The 24,587-nt window shown below is 52.5% G+C and overlaps 8 protein-coding genes across 8 annotated transcripts; 5 read left to right on the top strand and 3 right to left on the bottom strand.

Annotated features, from left to right (window-relative positions):
• Positions 1-68: 68 nt before the first annotated feature.
• Positions 69-1,844, bottom strand: NUU61_003686 (uncharacterized protein; the record flags this gene model as incomplete). Its single annotated transcript, XM_056654268.1, has 1 exon — positions 69-1,844. One exon carries the CDS (start codon positions 1,842-1,844, stop codon positions 69-71), a length of 1,776 nt encoding a protein of 591 aa, XP_056512295.1.
• A 235-nt stretch (positions 1,845-2,079) lies between these two features.
• Positions 2,080-5,437, bottom strand: NUU61_003685 (rRNA-processing protein UTP21; the record flags this gene model as incomplete). The annotated part of the gene is made up of 5 exons (XM_056654267.1): positions 2,080-2,691; positions 2,759-3,397; positions 3,465-3,713; positions 3,769-5,262; positions 5,324-5,437. The coding sequence occupies 5 exons, from the start codon at positions 5,435-5,437 to the stop codon at positions 2,080-2,082; spliced, it is 3,108 nt and encodes a 1,035-aa protein (XP_056512294.1).
• Positions 5,438-5,928: 491 nt separating this feature from the next.
• Positions 5,929-9,901, top strand: NUU61_003684 (inositol polyphosphate kinase VIP1; the record flags this gene model as incomplete). The annotated part of the gene is made up of 3 exons (XM_056654266.1): positions 5,929-8,353; positions 8,418-9,765; positions 9,814-9,901. 3 exons carry the CDS (start codon positions 5,929-5,931, stop codon positions 9,899-9,901), a joined length of 3,861 nt encoding a protein of 1,286 aa, XP_056512293.1.
• A 240-nt stretch (positions 9,902-10,141) lies between these two features.
• Positions 10,142-11,497, top strand: NUU61_003683 (diacylglycerol/lipid kinase family protein; the record flags this gene model as incomplete). The annotated part of the gene is made up of 1 exon (XM_056654265.1): positions 10,142-11,497. One exon carries the CDS (start codon positions 10,142-10,144, stop codon positions 11,495-11,497), a length of 1,356 nt encoding a protein of 451 aa, XP_056512292.1.
• A 205-nt stretch (positions 11,498-11,702) lies between these two features.
• NUU61_003682 (lipase ROG1 family protein) lies at positions 11,703-15,144 on the top strand (the record flags this gene model as incomplete). Its single annotated transcript, XM_056654264.1, is given in 3 exon segments — positions 11,703-11,890; positions 12,047-12,937; positions 12,954-15,144. 3 exon segments carry the CDS (start codon positions 11,703-11,705, stop codon positions 15,142-15,144), a joined length of 3,270 nt encoding a protein of 1,089 aa, XP_056512291.1.
• Positions 15,145-15,284: 140 nt separating this feature from the next.
• Positions 15,285-16,296, bottom strand: NUU61_003681 (inositol monophosphatase family protein; the record flags this gene model as incomplete). The annotated part of the gene is made up of 2 exons (XM_056654263.1): positions 15,285-16,111; positions 16,173-16,296. The coding sequence occupies 2 exons, from the start codon at positions 16,294-16,296 to the stop codon at positions 15,285-15,287; spliced, it is 951 nt and encodes a 316-aa protein (XP_056512290.1).
• A 672-nt stretch (positions 16,297-16,968) lies between these two features.
• NUU61_003680 (Oligopeptide transporter OPT superfamily) lies at positions 16,969-21,942 on the top strand (the record flags this gene model as incomplete). Its single annotated transcript, XM_056654262.1, has 12 exons — positions 16,969-16,989; positions 17,052-17,097; positions 17,164-17,267; positions 17,316-17,429; positions 17,493-18,290; positions 18,508-19,202; positions 19,252-19,310; positions 19,361-19,716; positions 19,775-20,134; positions 20,186-20,339; positions 20,404-20,914; positions 20,973-21,942. 12 exons carry the CDS (start codon positions 16,969-16,971, stop codon positions 21,940-21,942), a joined length of 4,188 nt encoding a protein of 1,395 aa, XP_056512289.1.
• A 297-nt stretch (positions 21,943-22,239) lies between these two features.
• On the top strand, positions 22,240-24,539 carry NUU61_003679 (transcription factor IIF subunit TFG1; the record flags this gene model as incomplete). Its single annotated transcript, XM_056654261.1, has 4 exons — positions 22,240-23,574; positions 23,645-23,941; positions 23,997-24,240; positions 24,301-24,539. The coding sequence occupies 4 exons, from the start codon at positions 22,240-22,242 to the stop codon at positions 24,537-24,539; spliced, it is 2,115 nt and encodes a 704-aa protein (XP_056512288.1).
• Between the last annotated feature and the right edge of the window lie 48 nt (positions 24,540-24,587).

Raw genomic sequence — 24,587 nt, 5'->3', positions numbered from 1 at the left:
ATATGGATATATATCCTTGGATATATGCCTGGCGCCTGGAGACGATGACAGCAGGCTCTTTCCCCAACTTAACAATACGTTTGGAACAATTGATTGACCGATCCGTGAACAAGCTGCTTATCCACAAAACTTGGAATCATCTCCCGCCGCGACCGCATCATCGTATGGAGAGGTGGCAAGTCCGCAAGTCCGAGTCGGGACTCGGCCAGCACCTCATTGTCCAGCGTTGCTACACCCAGAAGCTGTCTAAGCATTCGGAGAGAATACAACACAGCCTGAATTTCAGCAAGAAGGTGAATATCTGTCCATTCGGTCTTTTTTGCCATGAATCCTTCCCCGAGAAACCTCCTCAACTGGTCGGCACTCGGCGTCGTAGCCATGTTCGAAGAGTCATGGTAGATTTCAGTTAGGGCAAATAATACCCAAAAGCCCGCGGAGGAACTATTGAAGACTGCACGAGCCAGGCCAAGACGTCTTTGGAGGAGTTGTAGGTCAGACATGGCAGTTTTCAAGCTGGCGAGAGTGATTGTCTCGGCTACAATCCTCCCACCCCTTCGAACAAATTCATAAACATTGGTAAATCCATTGCTCGGGCGAGAAAGATTGAGAAGGGAGTAGCCCAGAGACCGGTAAAATCGACCGTGTTCCCACGCACATCGCCTGGAATGATCCTCGTTCAAAACGCCGAGATATATGTGAGGCTGTTCTGCATAACCGTAGACACCTGACAGTTCATACTGCCAAAACAATTCAGAAACCCGCGGGTCCAAGGGATGAAGTTGTTTCTTTGGCATTGGGCTCTGCTCAGTGCTGGGCTGATATTCCTGAATGAAATCTTGATAGTCGTAGGTTTTTGCTGGTTCGAACTCGGCCTTGGATCGACGGACCAGCTCTGGGAACTGAACCCACGGGGTTCGCTTCAGCTCGTAGGCAAACCGTAGAAGGCTGATGCCTCCTAGCCGGTGCGGCAGCGAGTGAGGGCAGATTCGAAGCCCTTGGATTTCCGGTTCAAATGGCCGCTGAAGGCTGTCGGATAATTGTAGCGAGTCTAAAAACACCACCGAGCCATGTGGACCAAGGTCGTGGAGCAAGAGATCCGAATCACTGGTCAATACTGCAGAGCCTGTGAGTTTTGCCACATGCGCACACACGAAATCTGCCTCTCCCGAAACCATTGCCGTGATGCTCGCCCAGGGGTACTCTGCATCTACAGGAAGGTGATCGCGCTCGCTTTGGACATCCGTTGAGATTCTCTCGTTCGTCCACCTTTCTCGTAGATCATCATATACCGCCGAAACCATAAAAGGGTTCTCTGGGAGGCCTTTCCACCGGCTTGGTAGACTCCGAGTCTGCCATAGTTGTCCTGGCTGGATTGAGGCTGGTTCACGATATTCGGGGGAGGAAGGGGAAGGGGTTCTGCGGCGCGACACTTCCAAGCGGTGCCTCGACTTCTCTATTCGAGCGAGCCGTGTTTCGCGTTTCGAGACAGGTAGGGCACCATCAAAATATATTCCGTGCCTGGGGAAGAAGCGTGAGACCAAGTATTCCTGCCGGGGGAGAAGGGAGGGCAAAATTGCATACGTGACAACACCCGCCTTGGACAACTGAAGTAGATAGCTGACCACGCCTCGACTTACTTCGTCGCAGGTGGGTTGGATGTCCAGCACATCGCAGCTGGGATCCATCCATGCCAGGATTCGATAGTATACATGGTATACTAGGCTGGGTCCATCGATGACGACCGAGCTAACGCAGGGACGCTCTTCTGTCCGCGTTCCTCCCACACTCAACCTAGCGCGCTCGGCGTACGGTAGTAGATGTTTGGTCAAGAATGAAATCCCCATGGCCACGGGGAGTTGGAAAGGAGCCTGCCATGATTTCGAGGAATTTGGTTAACTGGCAGAGGGTCCACAGGTTGCGGAAAATTGCCCCATCCTTAGTCAGGCTTGTAGACTGTCCATCCTTTTGTGTCTACATCTATGTACTTGAGAGGTAGATATTCAAAATATCTGTACAAAACCACATCCGCAGAATTATTCTCATGACGCTATACATCTGTCTGCTGTCTATTTCACAATGCTAGCGGGCAGACCTCAGGAATCCCACCACCCCGCGACAGTATCCAACCATTTCGGCCAGGCGCCTTCCCTCCTGTTGTTGTTCATGGCTCCATGATGTGAGGGCCTTTCGAAGAAGACGGTACTCCGGTTCATCACGATGCGAACATAATCCCACTGTGTCGGCGTGGCTTTTCAGGAACACAGCCATCCATGCGTTCACCACTTCGAAATCTCTTTTCAGTCTGAGGCGAGCCGTCAAGGCAATGACAAAGTCGGACAGCTCAGAGTGACCATCACGCACCCGGGGATCCAGGGAGCGGATCTCCAGGTCCGCCTTGGCTGGAGCTAGTGACTTGAGATGATCGATGAATGGATCGAACTTGCCGGTACGACGCCCAGATTCCAAGGCCTGCGTGAAGGGAGAGGTAGCAGGGCCAATATCCCCCGAACCTTGCAATTTGGCGATCCGCGAACGTTCAGCCTCCGCGCTTGTGACCAGAGACTCCAGGTCAGCAGTCTCGTTGCTGATGGGCCCGGTCGCTGCCCCGGTGGTGTGTGATCCAAGATGAGAGGGAAGGAAAAACGGCGCCTTTTCGGGGGCCTTAGGAGGGTCCTTAGGCCGGTTTCGTTCCTGAAAAAAATAGTCAGAGGACATCCTTTTCCAAAAGGGGGGGGGGGGAAGAAGGAACGAAACTTACTCGGATTGAATCTAGATGAAGTAGTGCCTGCCACTTGCTCTTGGGGACAAGACTGAGGGTCATCATGTCATGACGGAGTTGGTCGGTTGCCAGTACCGGCCCTTCCGTCTCATCCAGAAGCGGGTTATCTGAGAACGCAGCTTCAATAGGACCAGCACCACTCTCTCCAGATGTAGCCGGAATCCCAACATCCTCAATAAGGCTTTCGTCCACGTGTTTAGTGGACACAGGCATGAAGAGGCTGCGGTTGCTCCAAAGGCTGATACCAATACCATCGGCGTGTGCAGTAGCAAGAAATTCACCGGTAGACGGCATGGCCAGAGCGGTGCAGGTGCTGGAAACCCGAAAGATGTCAATGAGGTGCCCAGTTGGCAAATCCCATACGCGCACCACCGAGTCCATCGAGGCCGCAATAATCCACCGTCCATCACTGGAGAAAATGAAGTCATTGACCTGGCCCACGCATCCCCAAAACTCACGAACAAGTTTCCTAGTCTCGAGGTCGATTACACGAATTGACAGGTCATCACAGCTGAAGGCAACAAGCTCACTCGCCTTGTTGTATCGAAGTCCTGTAACCGCGGCCATTGGGTTCCAATCCAACTCATCGATCAATGATCCCGAGAGGAGATCCCAGAACTGCATGTCATAGATTAAACAATCGTCAGTCTTGTCCGGCTAATGCAAGCATCATAGGAAGAAATACCTTGACCCTGCCATCTAAGCTGCAGCTAGTAACAGTTCGATTGAGACTGTCAATCATCAAGCCGGTCACTGCTTTGGTATGTCTCGTCTTTTCGCCCATAGAGCCGGGGCTGGTTTTCATGCCACGAGACTTGGGTAGACGAGATGGAAAGCTTTGGCGATGATGCCCCGATTGCATGTTAAACATGTCAACGGCACCTCCCGCCGATCCAACGACAGCGAAAGTTCCGCAGTGCGAAATGGCCACGCTCTGTATCGAGTCAGCCAGGAAACATGATTTCCTTCAAGATTGACAACACACGGACCTTGACTTCCGTTCCATCACCAGTTGCAAACGCCCAGCGACCAGCCCTCTTTTTGCCCCAAAACCAGGTTCGTGCATACTTGTCACCCCGATGGCCAGTCACTATACTCTCCCACCCGGTTGCGTTAGAGGCATCGGTGTTAGTGAGTTTTTGGTTGGACCAAATGGGACCTGAAGTTGTCACACCCATGCCCCCATCGCGGTTAAGAGAGCACGCGATAGAGGTTACCTCGGAGGCTTTCAGGTCTTCCAACGGTATTGTGGAGTTGCCTGATGGCCCCAACTTTTTTGCTTTACGCTCCACACTGCCCTGCGATACCTCGGTATGCTGACTGTCTTTGCGCAGACTAAACCCCCAGAGACTACAATCCTTGCTGGCACTGAGAAGCCATTTCCCACCAGATTCGGATCCGTCTGAAGATGCCGGCAAGAAGTCTAGGGCACTCACAGCAGCTGAGTGTCCGCCTCTGCAATGGAGAGACCGGGGGATGGGCGAGAATGGGGTCTCATCGAAAATCCAGGTCTTCAAATAATTGTCATCCCCGGTAGACACCAGCACCGGCTGGCCATCCAAGAATTCAACGCGATTGATTCCTTGTCCAGTCCCAGTCCCCGACACTCGATGAGCCCCTCGCAAGATCCCTGCCACTCGGCCTCCATCGTTCAAGTCCCACAGGGTGATATCACCACTACCACTTGACGCGGTCGCCATCACCCCCGATTTCCGGCCGTCATGGCCAGCGCCAAGACCATCGCTTCGGAAAGTGATTGATGTCACAGGCGGGCTTCGAGAGGCTGCGGTCCTCAGACACAGCACCGGCTGACCAAAATCAACATTCTGAATTGACAGGGCGCCGCTCTTATGGGCAATGACCAGTAAAGATAAGACAGGAGCTGGCTGCATTGCAGTGACGGGACCAGTGGCTGACGAAAGTGGTAGCAGTGTGTGAAGTAATTTCCCTCTCCTGAGATTCCAAATGTCAACCGCTCCATCGCATCTTCCCACGAAGATTTTATTGAGATACGTCGGCATAGTGCACATAATGCCGGTATAGATCTGGTCCCCGGAGAATTCCTGAGTGGGCCGAGGCCGGAGACTTGTGTAATGCTCGTAAGTCTCCGTCTTCCATACCTCAATGCCTCCCGCCCAGCAGCCGATGATCCATGATCCGAACACCACTAGTCGTTCAATAGGCCCGCTAAGACTCGGGGGGTTCTCGAGCGATGCGATTCGCTTGCCACGCTTAAATACCCACACCCCGCCTGGAGATCGCGGTCGAAGGTGGCCCCACGCGACGAAGACTTTGTCCTGCCATGCAAAAGTCGATGTAATGATCTCCGGGGTTTGGGGTCGACTCAGAAAAACCAGATTCAACCCTTTCCGCAAGTCATATGTTTGTAGCGAATGGCCCACGGACGTAGTGATTTGGAAGGTTGATTTACCAAGACGCACGAAGGTGAAAGGAACTGGCGTCGGGGACACCAGTCCGAGTGTCTACACAAAAGGAGACGAGTCAGCGACTGGGGGAAGTAATGTAGTCCAATCCATCACATACCCGAAAAGGAGAGAAGATCTTGGAGCCACGCAGTTCCCCATGGGAATCTCGACGCGACACTCGCTTTTGTCTCTTCGCCAGAGGCAAGTCTGGAGTATCAGCCATGCAAGGCATGTTAATCCCAACAGGAAAACGAGTCCTGTAGTTCTGAATCATTAGTCGTTCAATAACTATGCAATTGGGGATTTCAGCAACGATCAAAAATACCTTTAGGATTAATCGAGCATTGCAGGGAAAGTCGCAAGTCCAAATTCACTGGCAAAAACTCCCAACTTTTTTTTCCCTGCAGATCTCAGACCGCCTACTTAAACAGGCAATACATGCAAGCAGCTTAGGAGAAAATAAAGTGACCTACGTAATCCGATGATTTGATGTACTTTGGTGGAATTCCTATCTTTCTCTGAATACCTTCGCGGGATGATGATTCCTCCCCCCTCTTTATCTTTGCTGATTTAAGGACAATTGGAATACTTTCTCTCTCTCTCTCTCTGTTTCTTTCTTTAAGAGCCACGTCTTCCTGAGCTTTTGAGATTCCCCACCACCGCCCCTCTCCCGATCTCGCCTTGCCCTTTTGTTCCTTGTCAGGCCGCATTCCAATCGCCTCGATGGATGGCAATGGACACATTAGTGGCTCACCCACTGATGCTGGCTCTTCCCGAAGCTCCCACTCTCCTGCCCCGCTGCCTCCATCTGCCTATGATGCCGACCCCAACGAGAATCCACCCGCCGGCCCCATCGTCGAGTCCAGCGCCATATCAGCCAAATCCCTCTTTCATGGGCAGATGAAGCTAGGAAAAGTCGATCCAGCATCTGAATCTCGCTCGGCGGGTCGCAATCCGCCTGCTACACGCTCGTCAAGTCGAGCACCCAGGAGATTTAGTGGAAGTACAGCCGCCAGTACAGCTGCCAGCTCAGTCAGCGAATTAGAAACTGGTTCTGTTAAACCATGGCGGATTGGAGTTTGTGCGTTGGATGTGAAAGCACGCAGCAAACCGAGCCAAAACATTTTGACCCGTCTTCAATCAAAAGGCGAATTCGAAGTGATCGTTTTCGGCGACAAGGTGATTCTCGACGAAGCCGTTGAGAATTGGCCTGTCTGTGATTTCTTGATCGCTTTCTTCTCCGATGGATTTCCTTTGGATAAAGCCATCGCGTATGCACAACTTCGGAAGCCTTTCTGTGTCAATGACCTGCCAATGCAGAAGGTGCTGTGGGACCGGCGATTATGCCTGAGAATCTTGGATCACATGGGTGTCCCAACCCCCAAAAGAATGGAAGTGAACCGCGACGGTGGACCAGTGCTAGAATCGCCGGAACTAGCACAGCACATATATCGACTCACGGGGGTTAAGCTGATGGGCCCGGAGAATGGAATTGGAGGCGGTGCCCCCAGAACCCAGCATGTGTCGATGTCCGAGGATGGGGAGGCTTTGATAGTGGACGGGAAAGTGTTCAGAAAGCCGTTTGTTGAAAAGCCGGTCAATGGTGAGGATCACAACATCCACATCTACTTCCCCAACGATCAACAATACGAAGGTGGTGGACGAAAGCTTTTTCGAAAGGTCGGGAACAAAAGCTCGGAATACGATAGCAGTCTTTCTATTCCAAGGTCGGTTACTGAGAACGACACGAGCTATCTGTATGAACAATTCCTCCGAGTCGACAACGCCGAGGATGTCAAAGCATACACCGTCGGACCGGATTTCTGCCACGCGGAGACGCGCAAGTCTCCTGTGGTCGACGGGCTAGTCCGACGCAATACCCATGGGAAGGAACTCCGATATATCACGAAATTAAGCAAGGAGGAGGCTGCGATTGCGTCCAAGATCTCGAATGGATTTGGCCAGAGAATCTGTGGCTTCGACATGCTCCGTGTCGGGGAAAAAAGCTACGTGATTGACGTCAATGGCTGGAGTTTCGTCAAAGACAACAACGATTACTACGACAAAAGCGCACGCATCCTCCGGGATACTTTCTTGAATGAAAGGCGCAAGTGCGAAGGACCGTTCGAGCCCTCAGAGCCGCCATCACCAGACGTGGGACCGTCCAGAAGAAGCACGGCCGGGTCTCATCGACAGGCTTTGAAAACACTGCTGAAATCCCCTAGCACCTCTCGGCTCTACGGTAACCAAAATCCTCACAAAACCCATGAAAATGCTCCCTCGGACACTTCCACCGGTGCCCCCTCGCTGGCCTCTTCATCGGGATTGGAAGGTCCTGAACATGGTGCCAACCTCAGCAGCTTGAATTCCCGAGAAGGGCACACCAATTCTCGCAGTTATAGTCCTTCGAACCAAAAGTCACCAGCTCTTTCATTGCACTATGGCAGCGAAGCAGCGCCTCCGCCGCTTCCCGCTTCCAAACACTCCTGGAAGTTGAAGGGAATGGTAGCAGTTATTCGGCACGCAGACCGCACTCCGAAGCAGAAGTTTAAATTCACATTTCACAGTCAGCCGTTCGTGGACCTATTGAAGGGACACCAAGAGGAAGTGGTCATCAAAGGAGAAGCTGCACTGTCGAGCGTTTCGGATGCCGTGAAGCTGGCCATGGAGCAAGAATTGGAGGACATGGAAAAGCTCAAGTTGCTTCGCACCTCTTTGGAAAAGAAGGGCGATTGGCCTGGGACAAAAGTGCAGATCAAGCCTATGTTTCGGAGGCGGAAGCCGGAAGAGGCGCGGGAGCAGATCCCATCTACCGTTCCCATTTCGTCGGGGGAGAAAGCCTCAGAAGAGCCTCTCTCGCCTGCTCTCAGCGAGGCTGCTCTGGAACACGAGGACTTGCGCCGGTCACAGACCCGGAGCGACTCTCTCTCTGGTGCAACATTTTCTCGGTTCTCTGCCGTTGAGAACGACCTTATCCTGGATAAGCTCCAGCTTGTGATCAAGTGGGGAGGGGAGCCAACTCATGCTGCACGCTATCAATCGCAAGATCTCGGGTTGAATATGCGCGACGACCTGAAATTGATGAACAAGGAGGCACTCAACAATGTCCGTCTCTTTACCAGCTCGGAGCGAAGAGTCAGTACCAGTGGTAAGTGAAGGTTACTTTCAACATGAATTTGGCTTTGGCACATTTCACTGATTTCGTGAATTAGCTCAAATCTGGGCCTCCTCATTCCTTGACCAGAAAGATGTCCCAGAAGACTTTATCCGGGTGCGTAAGGATCTTCTGGACGACTCGAATGCTGCCAAGGACGTCATGGACAAAGTGAAGAAAAAGTTGAAATTACTTCTGCGAGAGGGATCCGCGCCCTCGCAATTTGCATGGCCTAAAGATAGCAACATACCAGAGCCTTCTGTCGTGCTTGCCACGTTGGTCGAACTCATGAAATTCCACCGGAGTGTCATGCGACATAACTTTGACAAACTTGATGATGCATCGGATGCCTCCTCGCTCTCATCCAAGACCATGGAAGATTCAAGCCAGCCAAACCCGTTTGACACACAGTCTGACCGTCCAAATGTATCTGACATCCAGGGTCGCTGGTGCGCCGGTGAAGATCCTCGGCTGTTCAAGGAGCGATGGGAGAAGCTCTTTGCGGAGTTTTGTGACACAGAGAAGGTCGACCCCAGCAAATTTTCGGAACTTTACGACAGCATGAAATTCGATGCGCTTCATAATCGACAATTCCTGGAATGGGTTTTCATGCCTCCAGATTGTGATCAGGATGATGATGAAAAGGGCAGTTCAAAGGGCAGGGTTACCACGAAGTCTGATGCGAGTGTGGAGAGTGGTGAATCCGGACACGACGCGGCAACCGACAAGGCTGAGGAACGCACCGACAACTCAACATTTGCTCACCGATTTGGGCTGAAAAAGCGCATCCATGCCCTAGAGTCGCTGCCGCATCTCCGAGCACTCGACGACTCCTACGATCATTACTTCAAACTCTACCCGGGGTCCAGCTCCACAAAGTGCAAGATGGATGAGCGACTTTCGAAGCTCCGGGAACTATACAAGTTGGCCAAAGTCCTGTTTGACTACGTGACTCCGCAAGAATACGGCATCACTGATAGCGAGAAGTTGGAGATTGGTCTCCTGACGTCTCTCCCCCTACTTCAGGAGATTGTCCGTGATCTGGAGGAGGTGCAAGCTTCTCAAGATGCGAAATCCTTCTTCTACTTCACCAAAGAGTCCCACATTTATACGCTTCTGAACTGTATCCTGGAGGGTGGGATTCAAACGAAGATTGCTAGAAGCGCTATTCCCGAGCTGGACTACCTTTCTCAAATCTGTTTCGAACTCTACGAAGCTCGCGACAGTGAGTCGGCGGTCAATTCCTACTCGATCCGCATTTCCATCAGTCCGGGCTGCCATGCTTTCGATCCCCTTGACGTGCAACTCGATTCCCGGCACGCCATCGGCTGCGCGCCACGGAGAAGTTTGACTGCTCATCAGGATTGGAAAGAGGTGATTGAAACTCTCAAGGCCAAATTCGACACGTAAGTTGACCGCTGGAATGGAATTCTCCGCTGCTAACTCCTTGCCAGGGTCAAACTTCCCAAGTCGTTCATTGCGGTTAATCTTAGTGATAAACATGTCTCGCAGTCGGAGGAAGACCCGTCTAGTGCGATGTAGACGACCTGTTCCCGGTTCTAATTTTCGTTGTCTACGTCTTATCTTTCTGTCTATATGTCTATGTATAAATACCTTCCATGTCCAACGTGTATTTCTCCAAAAATGAAATCAGGCCCAAGCAGGGGGTCGTTAGGATCCTTCGAAAAATCTCACTCAACTTGACCCCGCGGGCGCGTGGCTCTCCTCGTCAACACTCCGACATTTCATATATTCAAATATACCACGGCCCACAATCGAACAATGACCCAAGAAAAGCTCCTGGACGATGTGTTCTCCGCCGACATTGTTGGAGGTGCCCTCAAGTGCAACTCGCCCGCTGGCGAGCGCTTGATTGATCTTGGGGATATCCTCTGCGCACTGCCTAGTCGGAAGTCCAACGACTCTGGATACACCGTCCTTTTCTTCCAGAGATCTGAAATTGAGTCCAAGCAACAAGACCTGGCACGTTTGATGAAGATTAAGATCGCTACGCTGCCTACGCCATTGTCCCACCTTCTGACGGATCTCCCGGATCATCTTCGAGGACAAGGATCCCCAATCCAAGTCGTGATCTCTACCCGGTCAGGAACCGGAAGGGCCAAGGCTGTTTTTCTGAAGGCTGTGCAGCCCTTGCTAGCTTACTTGGGGCTGGATGATTATGAAGTCCACGAAACAGAGTCCGCACAGACGATCATCGAGTTGGCTCAATCCCAATTTCTGGAGCGTGCCTGCAATGGAGTCCCTCAAACCATCATTTTACTCGCAGGTGATGGGGGTGTTATTGACATTGTCGACGTCTTCTATAAATCTGGACGAGCCATTCGCATGCCTCCCAAGATAGCCTTGATCCCTTGTGGAACGGGGAATGCAATGGCCAGTTCGATCGGGCTTCGATCGGGTCCTCTCTCTGGCCTTACGGGGCTGCTTTGGGGGAAAGCATCTACTCTGCCGATTTTTGCTTCCAAATTTTCCCCCGGTAGCCAGCTGGTCGTCGATGAGGGTCGGCAACGAGCCCCCATAGATGGCGATTCTGGAGCCCCCAGTCCTATCATATACGGCGCAGTTGTTGCGAGTTGGGGACTACATGCAGCGCTGGTTGCAGATAGTGACACGTCTGAATATCGCAAATATGGATCCGAGAGATTTCAGATGGCGGCAAAGGAGCTTCTCTACCCGTCGGATGGCACGGAGACTCACCGGTTCAAGGGCCAGATTACCTTGACAACCTTGGATGGGCAGACTGGCATCCAAAAACAAGAAGCCCTGTCTGAAACTGAGCATATGTATGCACTTGCCACCCTGGTTCCAAGACTCGAGAAGGAGTTCTTGATCTCTCCTGACTCGGAGCCACTGAGTGGCGAGATGAGGCTGATCCGCTTTGGACCCATGTCCCCAGAAGAGGCCATGCATTTGATGACTCTGGCCTACCAGGGTGGTCGACACGTGCTGGAGAAGTCGGTGACATACGCCGAGGTCGAGGGGTTGCGGATCAATTTTCAAGAAGACCAGGAGAGATGGAGGCGCGTCTGTGTCGACGGGAAGATCATAGCCGTGGAGAAGAATGGTTGGATGGAGCTCTGCAAAGAACCTCGGCAGTTGCTGGACTTAATGCATTAGAGAAAATGTTGAGCGCAAGTGGCCCGGTTAAGAATCCGGCATCCTCTCTGCAGCGTAGAAGCCGCCGATCACGGGTCCCCGAGATCCTCAACCTCCACTTATTCCACTCCCATTGTATCGACACGGGCCATAACAGGATGGGATGTACAACCTCATTCTAGATTCCTATCCTTTCATATCATAATGGAACGGCCTACCGCTTTCGATGCTGATCACTCCACGCACGTACTCGGCCTCTCAGACCCCCGACCAAGGAGCAACCTTCTCCAGGTCTGAGACCTCGTCGTTTTTCACGCTTGCTGGGTGGCGCAGAAGTCCTGTGGACGAGGGGCAAGCCGCAGACATGCTTTTGATCCACCAGGTCGGCAGTGTTCGTGTCGGGGAGATCGTGAGGTAGGTTCAACTCCCGGCCCATCCTCGAGGCTGCAAAGACCCCCCCTCCTCGGATGCCGATGCCTGCATACAGTCAGCAGACGGGGAATTCAGATTCGCCAGTGCTCTTTTTTTTTTTTTTTTTTGGTCATATACTGATGTTGCATAACCTTTTAGATACACAGTCACGTACACCCCCGCAGCTGATCCAATCTTGCCCATCCCATCGGAGCTCTACGTGAGAGTGAAGAACACATCTGCGATTCCATTACGAGCTGCTTACCTTCATGGCCCATATACGCTATATACTGCCTGCTACCCCTCGAAATTTGATCCCAACCACAAGTACGATCAACCGGACCTTGAAGGGTCTCCGCAATTCGAGCCATACCTGAAAGCTGGTGGAAATTGGGATGCCACCATCAAGGTGCCCACTCATCTCCAACTTTCACAGAATTTAGGGCCTTCCGGGCGATTCGCTTCCGAGAATAACCCGAGTGTGACTTGGGTTATTGAGATTGTATCTCAGGTGATCTTCTCGAGCAGCGCGGCAGTCCACTTTGAGCTGCTGGTAGGCCGTGACATCAAGTCACTAGGGGGGTTCTCTGTTGGCGGTGCATGGAGCAGCTCAAGCGGTCCGCCGGGAAAATTGCATGACCATTGGATACCCGAGACAAAGGGTCGTCAGGCTCTCGCGACCAAAGGCGTATATTCCGGGTCTGTCACTCTACGCGTTGATGACACAAATAGCCTGTGGAACAGTCCACCGCTTCCCTCGGCGGACAGGGACATTAAGAATGGCATCTCGGACATGGACAACTCAAGCCATCCCTGGGACGACAATGAAGAACCAGAGTCCGCGGCTGAAGCTCCGTTGAAGCATCCTAGAAAGAAGAAAGTCCATCTTGTTCTGTTGACACATGGGCTGCATAGTAACCTCGGTGCCGACATGCTTTATCTCAAGGAGAGTATCGACACTGCTGCGAAGGAATACAAGAGACAGACTTGCAAGGCGAAAACGAGTCCAAAGGACTCTAGCAAATCGGGACCACAAGATCCCGTGTCAAGGTGTGTTGCCATTCAGTTCATGTGTGAACCGAATTTCTAATGATATATGTGGCCCGGTCAGCTCGGACAGCAACAATGGAAAGGACGATGCTGTCGATGAAGCTAACGACGAACAAGTGATTGTCAGAGGCTTCTCTGGCAATGCTGTCCGCACCGAGCGTGGAATACAATATCTCGGCAAACGCCTGGCTAAATATGTCTTGCTTATGACCTATCCTGATCAACCATATTTTCCTTTGAAGGGCTCCAAAGAAAGGCCATTCTCTCGACCGTTCACTGCTCGCAAGGAGCCGACCCAAACCCCTGGTGCGTCTCAATTGGCTTCTGAAACCAGCGATGATCCGATAGATCTCGACGGCCAGGCGTACCAGATCACCAGTATCAGTTTCATCGGGCATTCGCTAGGTGGACTGATTCAAACCTATGCCATTGCATACATCCAAAAATACTCTCCGGAGTTCTTTGAGCGCATCAAGCCCATCAACTTCATCGCTCTTGCAACACCCTTTTTGGGCCTTAGCAATGAAAACCCGATGTACGTCCGGTTTGCGCTGGACTTGGGGCTAGTTGGTCGCACCGGGCAAGATCTGGGGCTGAGCTGGACAGCGCCGAAGGTGCGAAGTGGCTGGGGAGCCCTCATTGGGGGTAGAGGAGAGTCGGCCAAGGATCAGGGCCAGGGGGATCCGGGCTCGAAACCACTTTTGCGAATTCTCCCTTGTGGGCCTGCACACGAGGTCCTGCACAAATTCCAGCATCGCACCATTTACTCCAACGTGGTGAATGATGGGATAGTCCCGCTCCGGACATCGTGCCTCCTTTTCTTAGACTGGAGAGGCCTCGAACGAGTGGAAAAGGCAAGACGCGACAACGGACTGGTTGGAACAATGGCTGAATGGGGCTGGGCAGAGCTCACGGGAGCGAATTCAAATTCTCCGCGAATTGCACGTTTGGATGAAGAACCATTGGGGCACAATACGGAGGAGACTGCAATTAGGCAAGGCCTGCCAAAGATCTCCCACGGCGCACAAGCACACTCGCAGGGACACCTGCAAGGACATCAGGGTGTTGACTTGGGTGACACGTCATCCCCCCCAGCCTCTGCTCAATTTCTTGCGCGACCCGGGTCTTCACCCGATAACAGTGTCGCAGGCGACACCGTGTCGAATGGGACCTCAGAAAACACGGCCCTCGGTCCCTTGGACAGCTTTCTCTCTCTTTTTCGCCCCAAAGAGACCAAGCCTCCCACGGGCAAGCACACCAAAATCTACAAACGCAGTCAAACCCTCGGTTCGCTTGAAGTTGGTGAACATCCCCGGCCGCCGGTTCGCGGTAACTCTCTAAATGAGCATGATGGTCTCTACACGCCCCCCAAAACAACTTTCTTTGAGTCAGCAGGGGACCTTTTGATGCCTCCTCTCCCTCCCACGGGGTTTATCTTGGATCCTGCCTCGCGCCCTCGAACAATTTTTCACGACCGCATTTATCATCCGGGCGATGTACCTCCTCCGCTCCCGATTAAACGGCGAACGCTCGCATTTGGTCCGTTGCAGAACAAGAACGCCAAAGCGGCCCCTACATCAGGCACTCAGCTCCCGCCTGGCTCTAGTGCCATGGCAGATAATTGCGAAAGTGGACTCAAGGTCGAGGAGAAAATTGCAAGAGCTTACCACCGCGATCTGTCTTGGCGCAAAGTCCTCGTTCGTCTTGAGCCAGATGCTCACAATAACATTATTGTGCGGCGCATGTTCACCAACGCTCATGGTTGGCCCGTCATCAAACATCTGATCGATACACATTTCGGCCACGCACCTTCTGTGGAAGTCGACGATTCTCTGAAGCAAAGCGTCGAGCGGGCCAAATCCCCCAACATCGGACCCACTAGCTCAGGTGACGAGGTGGAAAGCCGGTCTCATACCCCCGGAAGAGACTTGCACCCGCCTAACGACCCATCGCAGGACCATTTACCCGGCACTACGGGCCCTCACTTGGCCGAAAATCCGTCTTCTGGACACCCTACTCGGCGTGATCGCTTTCCGGCCGAAGATCAATCCCACAAGACCACGGGTACTTACGATCGAGTCAATTATGCGGGGGTCTCGAGGCAGGATTCGGCCCGGTGGAGTGACCGCGAAGTGGATGAGGATGATGACTGCGATTCCGAGTTTGAGGAAGAGGGTTTTCGGTGGTCCCCCAGGCCAATGCCGTGATCTTGTGTCGCTCGCCTATTGTATATCACTCACCCAGTTTTTCTTGTTTATATTGTTGCTTGGGATACCCTGTACTTAATTCGGTTTGATCCAATAGACAGATATATCTACATTCATTCCTAGTGTCTATCTATATACCCCTAGTACTCTAGCATGCCTTGCATATGGCCCCAGAACTCCTCCACGATCTCCCGTTGACCCCGTTGATCCGGGGCTGCTCGCACGGCCAGGTACTTCCGTCCATCCAAGCAAGTCTCCCAGCCTCCTGGGTTCCCGTCCACCACAATCCCCCCTGCCTCGGTCAGGATCACCCAACCCGCGCAGACATCCCACGCCCAACATCCACCTTCCCAATACAAGTCCAGTGTCCCATCTGCCACGGCGCACAGGTTGAGCGCAGCAGACCCCAAACTCCGCATCGAGCGGACCATTGCTCCACCATTCTCTTTGGATTGGCCCAGTCTTTCCAACGTCCGCAGTTTGGTCTCCCAGTTGTTCCCACTGCGATCCGAGCCCCATTCTACGCCAATCAGGGCATTGCCTAACCCCGACAATGGTTCAACGTTGTCTCCCTTGAGGGGAAGACGGGTTTGGCGATTGAGGAAGGCACCCTGGCCGCGGATGGCGGAATACAGATTCTGGGTAAAGGGGTTATAAACCACTCCGACCGTCGGCACTCGATCCACAGCAAAGCCGAGAGAGACGCAGGCAAAGGGGAAGCTATGCACAAAGTTGACCGTTCCATCAATTGGGTCAACCACGAATGTAGGGGCGTCGGTCAAGGGACGTGTGGGATCATAGCTTTCTTCGCCATGGAATCTGGATTGATGGGGGAAAACACACATCAGTATCTCTGGAGTCGATGAACCCACCTCACAAACGTACTCGTAATGGGGGTATTTCTCCCTCAAAGAGGTAGAAATCATATTCTCGACTGCGCGATCATATTCGGTGACAAGGTCGGCACCTGCAGGGCGACATCAGCTCAGAGTCGCGGGTGTTATCCCTTGGAACTGGAACCAACGAACTGTTCTTCTTCGAGCCCGTACCACCGGTATCAGGAAGGGCATTGGTGATGATATCTCCGGCTTTCAACGCCAGTGAAATCAAGAAATCATGGATTTCCTTCAAATCCAATGGGGATGCTGCCATGACGGGAAGCGACCAAAAATTCGCAGAAGGGGACCCGGTCCAAATGGTGGAGGGGCAAATTCCGCGCCTGAGAGCGGCCGAGGGGCCATTGATTGTCCACGCTACGATGTTTCTGTTGATCAACTTGAATCTGAACTTGATGCCTCGAAAGATATGGATACATAATAAAATACCCTTATACTAATATATCTTATATATATCTTATATACATATATAGTTATATACTTTGGGTTACTATATCAGTCACGTCAGGTCTGGTTTTTCTGTTGGATACAGCAATAACCCGTAATATGCCCCTAGGTCCATGGATAAGAACAGTCCATCAAGGGTATATATATCCTCAAGTATATAGTACAAGTCACTCTGTTTGCTTTGATAAATGAAGCGGGGACATCTATAGATATATATCTTTAACCTCTGAGCATACCTAATGACTCGATACCCTCTCTTCTCTCTCTTCTTGGAGCACTATTTTCAAATTATCTCACAAGACCCCAGGCTTGGTGAGATATCAAATGAGAAATATCGGATTTACTACGCAGGTACACAGTGGGGGGAAAGGTATCGGTGACGTCGAATTCCTCCCCCACTTCGGGGAACAAAAAAACCTTTTTGAATCTCATCCAAAATGCCATAAACCCCACGTCAGCACAACCCCCAAAGACCACCAGAATGCCATCGGAACTGGAAGAGGTGTGTGTGCGATGTGTCCCCATGGATATTGATGTGTACATCGATCAGCTCACTTCTTCCAGCTGGTGGAATTTCTTCACCACGGCAACACCCAGATCAGACAGATTGGTAAGGATTTGATCACGAGAGAGAGAGAGAGAAAGAGGCGCGATAGATGACCTGATGTCCTTCAAGCATGCGAAAACCTCGTCGGATTTTCTACCGCCCAGCCCAGCCTGTTCAAGCGTCACCAATTGTTGCCCGTTCGAGACTTGAAGCTGTTGGCCCGAGATTACACAGTGCGTGCGACCAATAGTCACCTGTCGATTGTGACTGACATATCCTAGCCTATTGCGAAGAATGCCTTGACAATCCTCATCAACCTCTCGGGCGATGAAGAGGTGTTGAAACATTTATCCGAAGATGACCAGTTTATTGAGACCTTGCTCATGAAACTGACGGTACAACCCCTTCCTTGGGAAGTTCTCTTTTGCGCAAGCTAATTCCATGTGGAAAAATGCCAGAATGCCAAGGAGCCCAACGCCGATGATGTCGCGATGTTGATGGCCAATCTCGCCAAATCCAACAACCTACAGAAACTGCATTCGCTGAAGCGCAAAATCCCCGAATCCGTATCCACCTCCGGAAATGCCATTGACCAGTTAATGGACTGTTTTGTCAAGGGCGCCAAGGGCGGCCTCAATAAACATGCCAACTATGATTACCTGTCCTACCTGTTCGCCGACCTGTCACAATCGGAAGCGGGGAGAGCCTATTTCATCACGCGCCAGGAGTATGACGGAGTTGTCCCCATCACAAAGCTGACCGTCTTTACGGAACACCCCAGCGACATTCGCAGGAAGGGGGTCGCCTCCACAATCAAGAATGTTGCCTTTGACATCCCGTCGCATCCCATGCTCTTCGCGGAGGATGGGGTGAACCTCCTGCCGTATCTGCTGCTGCCGATTGCGGGACCAGAGGAGTTCTCGGACGAAGAGACGATGGCCATGCTACCCGATCTCCAGCTGTTGCCACCGGACAAGCAACGAGACCGGGACACCAGCATCATAACCACCCATCTGGAAACGCTGCTTTTGCTGACCACGACTCGGGAAGGCCGGGATCTGATGCGTGTAGTCAAGGTGTATCCTTTGATTCGCGAGTGCCATCTCCACGTCCAGGACGAGGAGGTCCAAGAGGCGTGTGACCGGCTGGTCCAGGTGCTGATGCGTGACGAAGCAGGCGAGGGAGAGAAGACTGAGGCTGAACTGGCACGGGCACAGTCTCAGATTCAGCAGCAACCCAAGGACGCGGACGAGAAGGTCGAGGAACTTTTCTAGAGTAGAAGTCTCCAGTTGTATATATACAATGGATCCCTGGATGTATGTAGAATGATTAATGCGGATGGTGGGGCCTCCACCGGAATCTGTAACTTTTCCTTCTGTCCCAAAAAAAGCTACCCTCACAATTTCTGCGTCAGACCGGATTACTGCACGCTTACAATCCGATCGACTTGTGGATTTCATTCGGCCCTACAAGATTCCACCGTCAGCCCACATCCCGCTGAGAACGCGGAAGGTCTCTTGTCCCCCGGACGGCCTGAGGGGCAAGTGGCTTCCCGCTGGGTCAAACCACCGAGAAGACTCGAATTCTGATCCCCACGATGGAAATGACAACTCGGGAAGTGACCGCCTGCCTCCAGACGTGAACTGCGATCCCACAAGGACCTTGGCCCAGCACCTCAGGACCTTCATGTCGCGCGCCCCTCTCCTCCGGTCATCGCCGGCCCTGGGCTCTTCCTCGTATGGAGCCGTGCGCATCCCACAAGAAGACTCAGACGATGACACTGTCATTGCTTCGCGGCGGGATCAGAGTGTTCGACGGGTGCGGGATGGTCCTCGATCGCAACAGGAGAGCCTTGACGAATCCATGGAAGGTCCGTCGAGTGATGTGCGCAGCTCACGAGTCAGACGTTCGCATTCATCTGGCAGGCGACGGAACAATGGACTGTATAGAAAGGACCAGTATCGTCGGCCCTCTTCGGCCACGTCCGATGTTGGAATGGGTGCCGATTCGAAGTACTCGTTTGCGACGGGACTCGCGGTGCCTGGAAATCCCGTGGTGCAAGACACCCCTGCATCTTCGCCGTTTGTAACAAGCGACGAGGAGGATGTTCTGGACGTCGACAGCGAAGATACAAAATCTACGGACGAGGACCCGCCGGATAATTCGCCGTAAGCCCGCCTTCAAGTCAATGCTGAACCCTTTGCTCATGAATCACAGCTATGCCCAAGTACGAGCCTCTGTCCCGGCGACAGACGACATTTCTCTTTCCATCAATAGTGGGTTTCCTGTAGACGGTGAAAGTGGCTGCATCTAACTTCAAATGTAGCTCCGCGGATGTGGATTCTGTCCCTGATCTTCTCCTTGACGGGCTCTGCTGCCAATTTATTCTTTTCGCTTCGGTACCCTAGTGTTGCCATCACCCCGATCATTGCTCTTGTTTTGGTTCATCCACTGGGCAAGTTTTGGGATGTCCTTCTCAAAAGGACGGATGATCCCCTTGAAGTGTTCGAAAATGGCTCCCTTTATCACCGGGAATCGCTTTCTGGCGAGATCGATATCCCAGCCGTTCCCTGGATATCTCGAGTCAGGCTGTGGCTCGCCCAAGGTCGTTGGAACGAGAAAGAACATGCCTGTGTCTATATCAGCAGCAATGTCTCTTTCGGGTTTGCCTTTGCGACTGATGTTGGTGTTCACCCCGAGCTCGATTTTCTTCCAGATGTCATGGCTGAGATAATGCTAGGTCATTGTTGAACAACACAAGTTTTACAAGCAGGAAGTACCGATTATATACCAGCTCTTGCTCATTATCTCGACCCAAGTCCTAGGCTATGCATTTGCAGGCCTTACCCGCCGGTTCCTCGTGCGGCCATCGGCCATGATCTGGCCGGGGACCCTGATGTCCACTGCTATGTTTTCCACGATGCACAAATCTGTCAACAAGAAAGCCAATGGATGGAGAATTTCTCGATACAAGTTTTTCATCCTCGTGTGGGGAGGTGCATTTGTCTGGTACTTCATCCCGGGGTTACTGATGCCTGCGCTCAGCTACTTCAACGTGATCACTTGGCTGGCTCCCAAGAACGTTGTGATATCCAATCTGGTAAGTCCCTGTGTCTCTCAGGCAGTGGATGCCTTGTTAAATGGTGGCTAGTTTGGAGTTGCGTCTGGTCTCGGAATGTTTCCCTTGACCTTCGATTGGGCCCAAATCGCTTACATAGGTTCTCCGTTGTTGACACCATGGTGGGCAGCTGCCAATATCGTTACGGGTCTGATTGTTGTCATCTGGGCGGTTGCCCCGATCTTGTGTAAGGCTTTGAAGACAAAGTTCTGTCCATTTCTCTCGCACCCTTTTACTGACAAAGTCGAAAGATTATAAAAATGTTCTCTTCTCCGCATATATGCCCATCCTTTCCACTGCAGTGTTTGACAATACTGGACATCTCTATAAGGTGAGCCAGATATTGACCAAGGAGTTTTTGTTCGACCACGAAGCCTACAAAATCTACTCACCGGTGTATCTACCGATCACCTACGTCTTGTCCTACGCGGTCCAGTTCGCTGCTTTGACTTCTCTGGTCACACACACCGTGTGCTGGTATGGGAAAGACATTTGGCATCAGACCAGAAAGGCTTTCGACGAACGACGAAATTTGCCGAATATGGAAACCTATCAGCCACTCCGGACTACCAATGACCATGCCGCAGGCCGACACAGCTACGAGATCCCTCGAAGCAGCTCTCATGATCCGAGCCGAGAGAACCCCTTGGGCGCGGAGGATGTTCATTGTCGTCTGATGAGACGTTACAGGGATGCGCCGCTTACATGGTACCTCGCAGTCTTGGCTTCGATGCTGGCCATCGCCACTTTCACTGTGGAGCAGTAAGTCTTGCTCCCGTTCATATTGCTCCTTTCGGTCCTGAATTGACTCTATCAACAGCTATCCGGTCCACCTCCCCTGGTATGGATTACTCTTGGCCCTGGCCATCACTAGCTTGTTCTTCATCCCGGTGGGCATCATTATGGCTGTGACCAACCAGCATAGCAGCCTCTATCTCATCTGCCAGCTGCTCTGTGGCATTGTGTTCCCGGGACGCCCTGTGGCGAATATGATCTTTGTGACGTACTCCTACATCAGTTCCGCCCAGGGGATCAAGTTCTCTTCAGACTTGAAGCTTGGTCATTATATGAAGATCCCTCCCCGCATTTTGTTTAGCGTGCAGATAGTGGCGACCCTGGTTTCCAGTCTGACTCAAATCGGCGTACTGAACTGGATGTTTGCCCACATTCCGGGCCTGTGCACCCCCGAGGCCCTCAATGGCTTTAATTGCCCCATTGCGCGGGTTCATTTCAATGGAAGCATCCTGTGGGGAGTCGTCGGGCCCCAGCGCTTCTTTGGCCCCGGAGGACTCTATCGACCGCTCGTTTGGGCATTCCTTGTCGGCGCAGTCGCTCCGTTGGGGGCCTGGCTACTGGGCCGACGAAGCAAGAGGAGCTTCTGGCGCATGGTAAATTTTCCCATTTTGTTCGGCAGCTTGAGCTGGATTCCTCCGGCCACTGGGCTGAATTTCTCCATCTGGGCGCTCGTATGTTTTGTGTTTAACTACGTGATCCGGCGTCGGAGGACGGCCTGGTGGGAAAAGTACGCCATGACCTTGTCGGCTGCATTGGATTCCGGGCTGGCATGTGCAGTGGTTGTTGTCTTCTTTGCCTTCATCTATTCTGGCTGGGCCGATGGGTTAACATGGTGGGGGACAGAGATATATAAACAGGTTGGTGCTCTCTATGCTTGTCATGATGAGCTTCGGGGTCCTTGGCTGACATTCACCATTCAGGGTTGTGACTGGATTGCATGTTCATACAAACGACTGGGACCAGGGCAAAAGTTCGGACTCGGGGCTGTTGAATAATACATAGATGAAACAAAAGAAAGACGAAGGGGGCAAAGAAGAATCCGATGCCATTTCACGTTTTGACCGGGAACTTCCCGGGCAGTAGTAGAGCCATTATGTAAGCCTGCCATCATCCCAAAGACCCGAGCGCGCATCTCTTAAGGTTGCCTTTCATCTCTCGTCCTTTGTCTCGCTCACAGTGCACTCGACATTCAAACCCCTTTCCATCGCATCTTTGCTGATGTGATACACCGCTCATCTCTGTCTCTTCATTTCGTAGAACTCTTTCCCTATCCACCTCACCCGCGGGAAACGATGTCGACGCCTACGAACCCCTCGAATACTCGCACACCGACTGGCTCCAATGGAGCGCCACCCATGAGAATTCGTCGCCCAAAGGCGGCTGACCCGCTGGTCCGACCGAAGAGAAAGCCGCTCGCGAAACCAGAAAACACGCCTGGCAACAACACAGCCTTCAAAACCCTGCCTGCACGCCCACCGCCCTCCAGCGTTCAACTGCCCCCTCAGCTGGACAAAGCCCCATCAGCTTCCGCAAAGGACGGTCTTTCCGTGAACGGGTTCAGTGGCCCTTTGCTCTCCGAAAAATACGTGGATTATCCAGTCGTGACGACGAAGCGGGCTTTACGGGAGGGTTTAAAGCATCACATCGCCCGGTTTGCTTCTAAAAAGAGCGTTGATCCGCGGGATGAGTCTCAGTTTACGCGCCCAGTGAGGCTGCATCGCCGGGACCCGCGTTCACGATCGCACGACCCAAACGCAGAGAGGACCCAGAACATGGATGGCCAGGAGCTGGATGAGGCGGACCGTGAGGCTCTGGATGCAAGGAAGGCGGCGCGCGAGAGGGAACGTGCCGAAAACCTTGCCCAGATCGCTCCCTCTCTCGGATCGGGCCCGAAACGGTCAAATGCGCCGAAGCAGAAAACGCAGCAAGTTTTTAAGTCGGATATGACACCTGAGGAGATCGCGAGAGCCCGAATCAAATACGAAGAAGCCTTGCCCTGGCACCTAGAGGATTTCGACAACCATAATATATGGGCAGGGAACTACGAGGCAGCCCTGTCAGAGACCCATGCCGTCTTCGTTCTCGAAAATACAGGCAAGATGCGGATGATTCCAGCCGAGAAGTGGTATAAATTTAGCGCCAAAAATCACTTCAAGGCCTTGACAATCGAAGAAGCGGAGAAATACATGGCTAAAAGGGTCAAAGATCCCCGGTGGTTCATGGAGAAGCAGCAGGAGGTAGCACAGCAGAGGGAGCTTGAACAGTTCGCGAAACAGCGCAAGGTATTTGCTGGCAAGCAAGGCGTCCAAGCTGGCAGAGAAGGCTTGGAAGCGGGCGAAATGGATTTTGAGGAGGATCGCTTTGCGGACGATGAAGAGCATGATGATCTCTTCAATGAAGATGAGGATGCCAAGGATGCCGAAAAGAGGATTAAAGAGGACCAGTTAAAAGCGAATGTGTTTGACCTCAAGGAGGAGAAAGACTACGAGGAAGAAGAGCTCCGTGAGAAAAAGGAACGCGAAGCTCGGCGCGTCCTGGGCAAAAGTGTGCGAAAGGCACTGAAGAAGCGAGAGAGGAACTTTGACTACAGCAGCGGATCGGACGCCAACCCCTACACCGAAGACGAGGTAAGTCTGCTGTTTGCGCTTGTCGACCTTATGCTGTACTGGGACTCATGGGTTACTTTTTTCCGTATAGAGCTCCGACGACAGTGAAGCCGAACGGCTCAAAGAGGAGGAACGGAAGGCTGAAGAGGAAAAGAACCAGAAAGAACCCGCTTCGTCCAAAGGAACAAACACTCCATCGGGTCGGCCAAAGCACATGGATGCCCTGAAGAAGGCATCTACGTCTCGCAAACGGCTTGGATCGCCGAATGCCTCGGATGCTAGCGGTACCGACACTTCTCGGAAAAAGGCCAAGAACAAGCACCAGTCCTCCCAGCCGACACCCCAACCCACATCGCGCCCCATCTCCCCATCCGCGGTGTCTGTGCAGGTATGTGTTCTGAATCGGGATGAGTTACTTGTGAATGCTAATTTACTCTTTCCAGACTGGTAAAAAGCGTGTTCGGAATATCCCGCCCGGTGGAGCTGGATCTGGCAGTGATGTCGAAGCCGGCGCCGGGTCTGGAGGGGAGATGAGCGAAAGTGGCAAGACCAAGAAGCTGAAACTGAACCCGCCTGCATTGGTTTCGCAAAGTGGCACGCCGCAGGGATCGCGCGCTGCAAGCCCTGCTGCGGGTAACCGAAGCTTCTCGGGTAGCCGCGCCAGCAGTCCCGAGGGAGCGATGAAAGGCAAGTTTTACCTTTTGAATGAATGGGAGGACGCTCACTGACTGGTTCCGGACATCACAGGCCAAGCTCGCGTATCGACACCCGGTCCTTCTGGGAACCAAACATTCCCGACCCCTGCGGAAATCCATGCGTCTATTCCGCTCTCTGGCATCCTGAGTAGTGACCTACTCAAGATCTTCCGCCCACGCATTGGAGAATCAAAGGAGAACCACCGGCGGTTCATCGCTATCGTCAAGGATGTCAGTGTCTACGGCAAGGAGGACCGGATGCTACGGCCAGGCCCATGGAAGGAGACTTGAGGGGGAGTCGTAAAGCTCGAATGCCATTAGATTGATATCCAATCAACC

This window comes from Penicillium alfredii (genome assembly GCF_028826965.1).
Source record: "Penicillium alfredii strain IBT 34128 chromosome Unknown utg000005l_segment0_segment0, whole genome shotgun sequence".
NCBI lineage: Eukaryota > Fungi > Ascomycota > Eurotiomycetes > Eurotiales > Aspergillaceae > Penicillium > Penicillium alfredii.
Note: the sequence above shows the minus strand (reverse complement) of the source record. Positions and strands in the feature narration are given on the sequence as shown.